Source organism: Magallana gigas, chromosome 1, assembly GCF_963853765.1.
Source record: "Magallana gigas chromosome 1, xbMagGiga1.1, whole genome shotgun sequence".
Taxonomy (NCBI): domain Eukaryota; kingdom Metazoa; phylum Mollusca; class Bivalvia; order Ostreida; family Ostreidae; genus Magallana; species Magallana gigas.
Genome location: NC_088853.1, coordinates 40,832,551 through 40,845,026, shown reverse-complemented (window position 1 = coordinate 40,845,026; position 12,476 = coordinate 40,832,551). Strand labels below are relative to the sequence as shown.

At 30.2% G+C, this 12,476-nt stretch overlaps 1 protein-coding gene across 2 annotated transcripts; it reads right to left on the bottom strand.

Annotated features, from left to right (window-relative positions):
* Nucleotides 1-2,997: 2,997 nt before the first annotated feature.
* Nucleotides 2,998-12,239, bottom strand: LOC109618706 (ficolin-1). 2 transcript variants are annotated; one of them, XM_066079328.1, is made up of 6 exons: nucleotides 12,065-12,239; nucleotides 10,578-10,631; nucleotides 8,530-8,678; nucleotides 7,807-7,903; nucleotides 4,044-4,214; nucleotides 2,998-3,421 (listed from the first exon to the last, which is right to left on the bottom strand). In XM_066079328.1, exons 1-6 carry the CDS (start codon nucleotides 12,207-12,209, stop codon nucleotides 3,171-3,173), a joined length of 867 nt encoding a protein of 288 aa, XP_065935400.1. In that variant the 5' UTR covers nucleotides 12,210-12,239; the 3' UTR covers nucleotides 2,998-3,170. The 2 variants fall into 2 exon arrangements, with proteins under 2 accessions (XP_065935400.1, XP_065935404.1); XM_066079332.1 differs by lacking the exon at nucleotides 10,578-10,631.
* Between the last annotated feature and the right edge of the window lie 237 nt (nucleotides 12,240-12,476).

The following is a 12,476-nucleotide window of genomic DNA, read 5'->3' as shown; positions in this document are numbered from 1 at the left end:
GATAATGGCTATTTTTTTATTTGACAAAGACTAAAATGGTGATCTTTATAATATTATTAAAGCATTCAGACATTTTTTTGTAATAAATAAATATATAACATCACACATTAAAGGTCATTGAAATAAAACACATGGTTATTGTTTTGAAATATATGATTAAGCTATATTTAGGCGGGTAAAGAAAACGTGACAGAGGTCTAGGCTTGCTGAACCTTCTTCATGTTTTCAACCCGAGGCCAAATATAGCTTATATCAATTTTACGCATCAAACGAGCTATTTTTAACAAATTTCGCTGAATATCTTCAGTTGAAGCTATCACGTCATGGCATCAACAAAGCAAAAAGATGACGTCACAATACAAATGAAACGCTGCGCGAAAGCGTGCGTACTCGTTTGTACTCGGCCTCGTTAAATTAACAATAAATTATTCGATTATGAAAGACATGATAAATAAACTATACATAAGTCAATTAGGCAAACACCTTGTAGTTTTGAGGATAAAAAATGAATATCTAAAAATTCAATTCAGTAAGTAACAACAAAATTCCATGCGGGATTTACACTCGAGATGTATTGACCACAAGCCCGATGACCACTCGGCTATTAAGGAAGTTATAAAATATCGTCAATAAAATAACTTTAAGAAAAGGAAATGTCGTCTTTATCTGAGGTCATTCATTTTATGATGATGTGTTATACCACCTTAATTATTTCATAAATATTAATCCTCCCTATAACTATCATCAATGACTAAAATTGGACAAAATGAATTAAAATCAGATATTGATATCTATCAATATCTGATTTTAATTCATTTTGTCCAATTTTAGTCATTGATGATAGTTAGAAAAAAGAGGAAACAACTCAGAGTAAAATAAAAACGGATATCTTATTCTCTCTCTCTCTCTCTCTCTCTCTCTCTCTCTCTCTCTCTCTCTCTCTCTCTCTCTCTCTCTCTCTCTCTCTCTCTCTCTCTCTCTCTCTCTTCTTTTGATTTCATTGGATCGTACATGCAGTTTAAGCTATTCTTAACTGAAAAAAGGTACTCATACATTACACTTTCTCTTAGGTCAAATAATTAAATGTTAATGTTGTTTATCTGAGAGCTTTGTATTGTGAAGTAAAAGTAAAATTTTAGAAAACAAATTACTTTAGTCTGCTCAAAACAGGATGACATGTAGAACAGTATAAAACATATACACTGATCATGATAGACTTATACTAGCAACTAATATTTTCCTTTTCTCCACGAAGGTGGCATGTCTGAAAGTGAAATATTTTATAGGAAAATTCACTTCGGTAATCATCCTATAACAAACAATTTATTTTGATAAACGATGAAATAAAAATTCTTTACCAGGTCAGTTCATAAGTTTTATCATTTTCTGTTTACAATGTAAGATAACAGATATCACTTGACAAATGTTTACATTTGGGTTTATCCCTTCAACTTTTTTTTAGAATCGGTAGGACAATAAAGTACTGCCATTAAAATTAAAAGTTCTTTTATTAGCAGACTACATAAACAAATTATGACGCTATATACATGTATTAGTGCAGATTCCTAATTAAACACAAGAAATTAATTTCCGCGTAAAATCGCGTGTAGCAACTCTCGCGGATTTTAAAATCTTGCTTTTATTTTTCAGACAAGTTTGAACTATAGGAAATTATAACAAAACATTGCTGATCGCCATTTGATACAACACACCGGAATCGCGGAATTAAGTACTAGAATAATAAACAGTATTATGAACATCATACTTGTAAGCGAGGATCATTTTTCCTGTAAGAATTATTTAACCTGAAAGTGTATGGAATTATTTTGTGTTATGTGATGCTTCACTGATAGACAGGAGTTTTTTACTTTCACTTTCTTTTTCAGGGGTTGACGTAAACAGACGGATTTTGCGGGAAAACGAATCTGACATCAAACCACGAAACTCGGATCGAAGATAGACAACTTGTGTAGCTTCAGTTTGAGGGATCATTCGTTGCTGAACGAAAATCAGGGAGAATCCTGTTACATTTTGTTAACATTATCGGCTATGGAGAATGTACTAGTGGACTATACCCATATTTAAGTAAATAGATCGGATAATATCAAATTAAATATAAAAAAAAGTTGCGGGTGTAATCTATATTAGTTTTTTGCTTCGGTTAAAATGTTTTTATTCTATAGTTTATAGTATAAACACTGGGTTTAGTGAAAATGTATACCAACTGCATTAATAAGAAGGGGCTTGTAGTATTTTTTATTATCATGAAGGACTTGCTTCAATAATTCAGTGGGGAATCAAACTAATTTAAAAAAACGGAGAAAAATCCTAAAAAGAAAGGCAATGAAATTTGTCGGAATGATTTATTAATTAATATTAAATATTCTGATTATTATCATGATTAAAGTCGCAGTATTATCTTCTATGATCATGCTCATGTTCGTTTTTGATCAATGAGGCACGTCTGAAGTTTAGTTTACGAATGATGAAAAGGCGACACGCATACACATGTTTGCAGTCAAACAGTCAAATCTGGGAAAACGGTCACATTGTGGTAATAATTTTCTCGGTGCTATCTTTTTATCCATTAAAAGATTATTGATAATTGAACAGAAAGCTACAACTATAGAAAAAAAACCTTCTTTATCAATTAACTTAAAATGTGACGGACAGTAAAATGGTTTTTATAATGCTTATAAACCTTAAACTGCAAAATATTCAATACATCATAAACTTTGTTAAATGGTATTGAACATAGAAATTATCCTTTTCCCCAATGATTAATACCATACCAATTCAGAAATGTACATTGTACATAGAAATTATGAAGACATTATCTTTTTCCCTTTGATTAAAACCATACCAATTCAGAAATTATGAAAATAATATATCATACCAATTCAGAAATATACATTGAATATAGCAATTATGAACACAATATCTTTTTCCTCTATAATTAATACTATAACACTTCAGGAAATATACATTGTACACAGGAATTATGAAGACATTATCTCCCCCCCCCCCATGATTGATACCATATTGATTCAGAAAAATACATCTAGTATCAACATTCTTTTCTTTTTTGCTTGACCAAAACTGTGTCATAAAAGAACTTGTGTATATATTTATACATTTAACTTGTTCTTGTATGCTGATACTCATATCTCTTAATGTGATTTGATCAACATGGATGTTCCATTTACTTGCATCCCGCTTGTATATTGCATGTACCAAGGATCAACCCAGTCAACCGTTTGCCAAGGACCATTGAGATAAGCACTATGACACCTATTAAACCACCAGCCTCCTAGGAAATATGCTGCACAGTTACCAGAATAATTGTCATTGTCGACATCGAATGTACTAAATTGCATTTCTGTAGTCTTAAAAAAAGCAACATCCTCTACCAGACGATTGTCTGAAAAAAAAAACCACAAATATTTTTTAACCATCATTATTTAGGTTTATGATATGTCATTATATGTTGCTTTTCTTATGATAAACAAATAACACTTGATATCTTTATATTTTGCTTTTTTGTATAAAAGTTATTGCATTTCAGTCTTACTGCTCTTTCGAAAACAGTAATCGTTTAGAAACATCTTTAAAAAAATAATAAATTTTGATAAGATGACTTCTTATTAATAATGTTTTTTGTTACACAACAGATTCTATTGAATTGTTATATGTGTTGATTTTAATTACGTGTACATGTGTAACATCAATTCTAATTTTACACAGCTATGCATATTCACTGATTTCTTTATATTGTATACATGCATGTAGGTATAAGTGTAAATGTAACTATAAGGCACTATGCATTTGTTATCATTTCATTTGAAAATGCCTGGCAATTTGATATTTTTTTTTTAAATTGTACAGCAGCTTGTATATGTTACCATCACGACAATTATCAAAGTTCATATATAATCTTATTATCGTACGACAAATACATAGAAAATCAAAAATAAAGTTTGTTTTTACAATACTTAAATGACAATAATTACTAACAGTCAATTTAAACAAATGATTCGATGTACCTAAACTTCCACTTCCAGGGTTTGCAACTTGAAGTCTATAGTTTTGGTCCTCGCCAAAAACGTAAAACTGATGATACATCTTGAAAGAAACAAAACTACTGTTCATTGGCGTTATTGTTACACGCAAAGACGAATTTCGTCCAATTGCTAACTGATGTATAGCATCGTTTCCTGAAATTATAAAATATATCTAAACCGAATTAACGAACAAGCTACTTATTAACTGTAAAGAAAAAAACATGAACTGTATTTTTTTTTTATAGATGAATCAGAAACCCATAAGTTGGAGGAGACAATAACATGTGTTTCTTGTCCTTTTCCATATCGTTAACACCAACAATAATGTCAGGCACTAACCATCTAACCACCGTCTCTTTTGACATTATTTTATTAATGCTCTTTAATCTCTTTTAGTTTTCAACAATGCTTATAAACGTTACGTATTTCATCAAATTTCCTAATCTGTTTTCAATACATTTAAATAAGTGGTGTATTTGCTGCACATATTGTCACAATCATTAAAATAAATCTAAGGTTATTAATTTTTTAAAGTTATTTTGAGACTATGTTCAAAGTATCAGCATTTTTTGACATTCAGTCATTAATAGCCTTTTACACGGTCCTTTTAATGATGGCCTTTTGAGATGAATATTTATTTTAAGAAAATTGAAGAATTGAAAATTGAAAGAAAAGAAAAAAATAGATTTTTGAAATTTATGAAGTTGGGATATAAATTTCTTTACTGATTCTAAATAAAATTAGCATATTGTAATTAAATATACATGCCATGCACGAGCGTCGTGTTGTGACGTAAGAACGTTTTCTAAGTCATTCAATATTGATGAACTTATTTAATCAAAAAGGAGTGCAACCAGAACTAAATCTGACGAAAGCCGTTGTGACGAATTAGCTTACAAAAAACCTCTATTTTTCATCATATTTTTTTTCGAAAATTGAAATTCACTTTTACTCATCCAAAAGAAATGAGACTGAGTCATTTGTTTACCCTACAGAGCTTTTGGAAACTTGTAAACTGTACTCAATTTTAAAATTTTTTTCCATATTATTTGTATTTCTACTCAGATAATTAATTTTCCATTTGATGTGTAAAAACTATTGAAAAAAGTAAACAGTAAAATTTAAATGATATTTGCTAATGGGATTACGGTTTGTTTTCTTTTAATGTCTCATCGCAGTAAAGGACTATATATGATAAAGGCCTAAAATGGCCCCCTAAAATGAACATCATCATTTAACTGTAATTCTTTCTTTTCTTAATACAAATATATATGTGATGTGTTTACATAATATTCATTTTGGTTCAAGTGCCCACGATTTAGAAATATGACATCGTAAAGACAACCGTTTCCCGCCATTTTTGCATTTTTAGCATAAAACAGCTTGTTTTCAAGCTGATTTTCTTTCAGGAAACATAGAGCGCATGCTTGAACAAACAAAATAATTTAATCAGAGATGTATCTAGCCAAGACTAGTAAGTGACAATAAAATCTTCCTTGTTCAAGCATGCGCTCTATATTTCCCATTCGTTAAAAGATAAGAAAATGTCAATTTTTGACTGATTTTGATTGAATTATAGAAATAGCGTCACTTCTGACGTCATGTACTGCCAGTGAGTGCAAATAAATCAAATAAATAGATAAAAAATATGATTTATATCAACTCTTCTGAAAAATAAGTTAACATTTTATTGTACCCAAAGCACTTGAAAAATGACGAATTATGGGGGCCAAATTTAACTCATATCATATATAGTTCTTTGACATTGTGTTAATTATGGATACAAATCAATACTTGAGAACGTTAGATGTTAGCACATACAACTGCGTTCCAAAAAGACATTATGTACTCAAATTTAACTTAAAGTACATCATCGTTCCAAGCCACTGTCTTCAGTCCACGTAGGTGGGAAATAATTTTACATATAGGTTGTGGTTTGCGATGATGATGGAAATACAAGTAGGCTTGCATGATATTTCCGAGGGAGAGGGGTCGGGGCGGTTGCGTTGATACCCCAAGCATGATCGTGGAAAAAGGGTACAGGGGGCGAATCTTTTAAACGCTTATGAAGTATTTGAGATTGTTAAGTAGTAAAAAAAACTCGTCAAACTAACCCTAATATTGATAATTACGTTAATATATGTTTAAAAATCATTTTGTCAATAAGAAAATAAAAAACAATTGCAATAGATTAAGGGTTTCTTGTCAAAACTCATTTTTTTAAACAATGTTGCAAAGGGTGATACTTCATCAACTTTAATATGTCTATTTAATTCAGATAGGAATTTTAATTTTTTTATTTTTGAAATATTAAAAACTTGCACAAAAATTACTGTAGAATCATTTAAATTCAGGGGGACCAATTTTGTGGATTCCTTACGTGGGGACTTAATTTCATGTATTAACTCATAACAACATAAGGACATATGACTTTGAAACCCTAGTCTATTATTTAATGGCGGATGGTAATTCGTGGATGAGAGGTACACACGAATTCCACGAAATTTAAGCCACCACGAAATCTATTGATTCCAAATTACACTTTAAAACGGTTATGTGATGTTCTCCGATCAACAATGAAATTGCAATGTGTCTTAAACAACCTAAAAACAATAACCGTTCTTTGATTTTTTTTAAAGTACAAATAATGCATGTCCGTATTACTAGACTATACATTATTTAAAAGAAAATGCAATCCTATTTGAAGGCTTTTTAAGAAAGAGGAGTCGGAAATATGACGCTAGATTCTTAATATAAAGTACTGTTTTGAAAAAAAAAGAGCTATTGTTCTTAGATTAACAATGATTAGATACTAGTTCAAGCATTAGTATTTTTTTTTTCAATCACAAAATACAATTTTGGCATTAAAATCTATAAAGAAAGTCGACTTTTCAAATACTGATATCACTAGCTATGGACCGATAGTGAATAAAATGATGACCACAGTTTCTTAGATAATTAAATACATGGCCAGTTATTCTATTAATACAGTTTTTATAAGATGGTGCGAATCAATAAACTATAAATATGTGGATAGTAACTATTTATAAAAAAAATTGGAAAGTGGCATTTGATATCTCAAATAATCTTACTCAAATAATACATATTTGCACGTGCGTGGAACTGTACTGCACGTATTTGTGTCCACAGTGAAAATATTACAATTATGAAGAAATATTGTTCTTCAACATCTTTAAAAGTATGACGGTCGAATTGTAAAAAGACCAAAATCGGACCAAGATCGACCTGGCTTTAATAATCTACTACTAAACATGTCTGGCTTAGACTGCACTGGGTTTTTTCTTATATAACGTTCCTAGACAAACTGCAAAAAAAAATTATTCAGCTTTGCAGACAATCGATCCTGTGTTAAAAAAATAACAATACGTAAACGTATTATTTGTATACTCATGTTTATAAAGTGACATATAAGTCCGATTGGCCGGGTGTTTATTCATAAAGTAATTATATAATATACATGTCGCTATGTTTGTTTATCAAACACATGTCACTATTATAAATCATTAACTTACCTACTTATTAGGAAAAACATTGCTTAAATATTCTACTATACAGTATATTTTGGCCAATGTTAATTCACATTGAATTCTTTTTTCTCTTCAACCTTTCTCTGTTCTATTTAATTGTTTGGTCTTCTTTTCTTTATTTTTTAAAGATAGAAGTGGCTTAACCTCCTCCCATATGAATCCGCCACTGCGTCATTAAAAAAGTAAATATTCTTTACCGATCCAATAGTCACCATAAGGTGTTCCAAATCCATGTTTGTACTCCGTCCAATTTCGAGTGAAGTTTTCTTCTCCATTTACTCGTCTTTGTATTGCCTGCATATATATACATGTCTATATATATATATATATATATATATATATATATATATATATATATATATATATATATATATATATATATATATATATATATATATATATATATATATATATATTAACAGTGTATGTAAGCCTCTGTTAATTAGTTACTTAATTGTTTGTATTGTATTAAATAATAAAACATTTAAGAGATACATTGCAACGAAAGACGGACAAGTGCTTAAAACACGTATACTCGGTGTGCTAAATAAAATGAAATATAGGATATATCATATGTTTTCTATGTTTAATAGTTATAGTTTAATTAGTAGAAAAACCAACAAAGATAAATGAGTCAGAGATTGGTAGATTTGTAGTTTTCTAATATTGAATACTTTTTATAATACCGGTATGCAAGACCCATATAAGAATAACAGAAGAACACTACGGACAGAAACAGTGCACTATTCATACCGTTTAAGGACTGACAGAACCTCCTTTTTGGCCGTTAGATTTTTCACTTGTAAGCATTTAATTGTGTAGTTCAGGCACACCCCAATTTCATGGCATTTTATTTTTCTTTCTGTTTTACTTCAACGCCCTGTTTTTTTTGACAAACATTATTGAGTGTAAATTCTGACCGTCCACCCGCCTCCTTCTGTCTCCATATCACAGTAAACCTGGATAGGACGGTATTTAGGGTCAGACTTCTTCCAAGGGTAGATAGTGTAAACACCGGATTTTCTTTTGCCATTCATATATAGTTCCTTGCAGTCGAATGGCAATGTCTCTGTTTTGAAAAAAAAATACTATGTGAGCTATTAAACAGGTCATATATGCTAAAAAAAAATTAAAAAAAATAGAACTGTCCTAATAGGACTAATACCCCCGCAAGGCTTATTTCAAATGGGACAAATAATTGAATTGAATAATAAAGATTTGAACACATACAACTAAAACAATTCAAGAATTGTAAAAAAAAATTAAATTAAAATTGTCAGAATGACGATGTTAGTAAATACATATGTATAACAGTAATACATTTACAAATTTATGTATCTGATGATATATTTTTTTTTATTTCATTGCTATTTCATTGTTATACTGAAAAACCAACAAAATGACAATAACCCCTTTCTTTGCAGTAAATGGAAATGCAGATAGCCAAGCACTGCTCTTCTGTTGATAAAACTTTGAATATCTTTCTAATAAAAGTTTTGAAAGATGCAATTAGTTGTACTTTCTCCTGTGGTACAATGGAACTTCATATCAGAAAATTGATCATAGGACTATGATTTTCTATGATGAGCTTGTTAGATTTAATAAACTCCCAAAACATCATCATGATTACCATACTATTTGAAAATACGTAAAAAAGAAAATTTAATATTACAAACAATTATAAAATTGCCAAAACAGTATAATCACTTCAGTAAATTTGAATTTCATTTAAATTAATGCCCTATAGAGTCACTTCATCAATTTACTTGACTAATAAATTTAAACAACTTCTAAAAATAGTTAACTTCTTTATTAACAATTATATTATTTATTTCCGTATAATGATAAACACTTTTTTGTTTACATGAAACAGTTTTAAAATTGCCCAAAAACCACCATCCATTTTACAGATTATTAATTCTCCCTAAACACATGCTCCATCTGAACCATGGCTCAAATAATGACCTCCTTGGGACAAATGAATTCAGCCACACTTGTCTTCGATGTTCTTATTAGCTTCTAAGAATGTTTCATTGACAAACAAAAATTGTGCATTGTCAGTTGATAGAATACTTATAAAAAAAATTTTTTTTAGTTCAGACATTAAGACAAAAACCTCCATCTGGATGTATTTATATAAATATATATTGGAGTGTTTTAATACTATTAATTAATAAAATCTGTAAGGATTACCTCCCTTACTTTTCAACATCAGAGTACAATATATAGAATAAGGAAAATGAAACGGTCATCAAATCATTAAATCTTGTCTGATCTTAAAAAAAATTGCAGGTGCACATCTTCAGATGGTGTTCAACATGTGTACAAATCTGCAGACTGTTCCATACAGTAGTAAAAAATTCGATAGGGGGGACAGTGTTGCGGCTACAGACAGACGGACAGACAGACAGACGGACAGGGTGAAATAAATATACTCCCTAAACTTCGTTTGCGAGGGTTTAATTATCTTTAAAAGAACAACTTTGCATTTCAAAAGAATTTATAGAATGTAAAATGCACATAACAATTTTTTTTTCTATCTGAATAAAGGTAGAATAACAGGGTTTTTTTCTCTTTTTTTATTGATATTGGGTGTTGAAGTATAGAAATGGGGATAAACCTAAACTTTCGTAAAAACAAGATATATTTTAACTCAGATTGACCTCTTTTTTCTAATCATAGATAAGGGAAATTTAGCCATACATGTGTGTTGAAATGAACTAATTTGCTGGTGTCAGTCATCCAAACCAATCAAAATTATCTTTTCGGTTAAAGTGGTATTATCCGTGTATGTTGACCTGTATGGGCCTTGCCTGTTTTTTGCATCTGCTTTGCCGACTGTTTTTAATTTCGTTTGTTTGTCAAACAAAACGTGCAGTTGAAGACAACTGGCATTGAAACCCCGGAAAATAATGTGTGTTATCAATTATATTATGAAGAAAAAAACATACATAACAATGAAATCTACCTCTACACAAGTCTAGCTTCTTTTTCCAACTGTTTTCAAGAAAAATCTCTCGTTCTAGATAATAAAAACACATATTAAGACACACACATCAACATACAATAAATAAATAAATAAATTTAAAAATAAACAGGTAAGTAAGTGAAAAAATTAATGAATAAATAAATTAATAAAAACCATCTTAATGAAAGCTGTTTACAGTTCATTAACGATCATGTTTTAATTATCAAATAATTGTTGCATCTCCTATGAATTTCAGGTACATATGTATTTTGTAAACATTCAATAAGCTTTTTTTTAATAAATAATGATATATAGCAGATACGACATTTAAATTTCAATAATTGACAATTGACACAATCCATGCAAGAATGGCAATTCAGATCGGAAAAGCTATGGCCCAAACAAAAATATAACAATACAGTTTTAATGTTGTCATAAGTGTTCGTTAATGTCAAGAAAAACAATATTTGTAAATCAATATTTATTTTTTAGTCCGTAAAAAGTAAATCTGTGGGATGTTTTCGATTACATTTTCTCGAAATATTAAGCTTAAAATTTTAGATTGCGTGGCATGGCAAAGAAAGACAATGAGATATAGGGACATACGCATGTTATTATCAATTTAGTTGTACAGCTAAAATGATTACAACATTAATTGACATTCGCTAACCTGAATTTGTTTTGTTTATCTGTGTTCAATTTCTACTCAACAATATCAAACAAGCATAATTTTACCGAAAATATAAAAAACAACTCTTGATTACATTAATTTTACATTATATGCACAATCCTTTAAAAAAAAACTATAACCATGCATCAACTGCTGCATAAAACGGAGTCCACATTCTCGGACATTTGTTCCTCCAGGGCTAATCTTATCAATGCCCTCATCTCAAGTCTGTGTAGAAAACATGTGTAAATAATGTCTTGTGTTGCTGAAACTTCATCGCAGTTTGAAAATATATTTTTAAATTGCCCAACATACTAACATACTAACATGTTGTGTATCATGCGCTATTAAAGTAAACGTCAAAAGTTGTGCGTTATATGTATTGTCAACATTGTACGACTGTGCATTTCTGCGTATTTCTGTTGCCAATTTCAACATATTTGACCAAAAACACACCAAAAGCATTTAAGATAATCAAAATCCTAAAACTAATGCACATGCATACAATTGCATTCATGTATGGTTGCGTATTGCGACAATATGTGCATAGGACTGATATACTTCACTAACATATGCTCACCAAAATTAAAATATACTATGTGATTTGTTTAGTACAACTGCGTTTTTGGGGCATAATAAATAGCAGTTGATCCAAACTAAGCTTAGTATATTTTATTTTTTATTTATTTTTTTTGTGCGGTGGGGGGGGGGGGGGGGGGGGAAGGGGGGGTATATGTTAATAAAGTAAACCAGTCGCATGCACATATTGGCACAATATCTGATTATTATCAACCATTGTGAAATTGTTCTAGTTTACCATAGAGTTTCTGGTAATAAAACTCTGTCTGCTTAGTTGTGACTTGGTCTCCCCTGTTGTTTTCGTATAAAGGTTGGCTACTGATATCACCATACAGAATCATAAAAAGTATAATCCGAACCATGGAACAAGCTAATTTGTCCATCGTTGTTTTTCAACTGAAATACATCAATTGGAAATATTGTAAATATATAGATATTTAGTGAAAAATTAATTTTTTCTATATTGAATACAGGAGAAAAAAAAGGAATACCGCTCCAGTCTTCGAACTTATACTCAAACAAAAGTAAACTTTAATCTACGTCATATTGCACAAAAATTTGTGAGAGGAAATGATATGTATCTGTCTTTTTAGCTCACATGAGCTGAAAGCTCAAGTGAGCTATTCTGATCACATTTTGTCTGTCGTCCG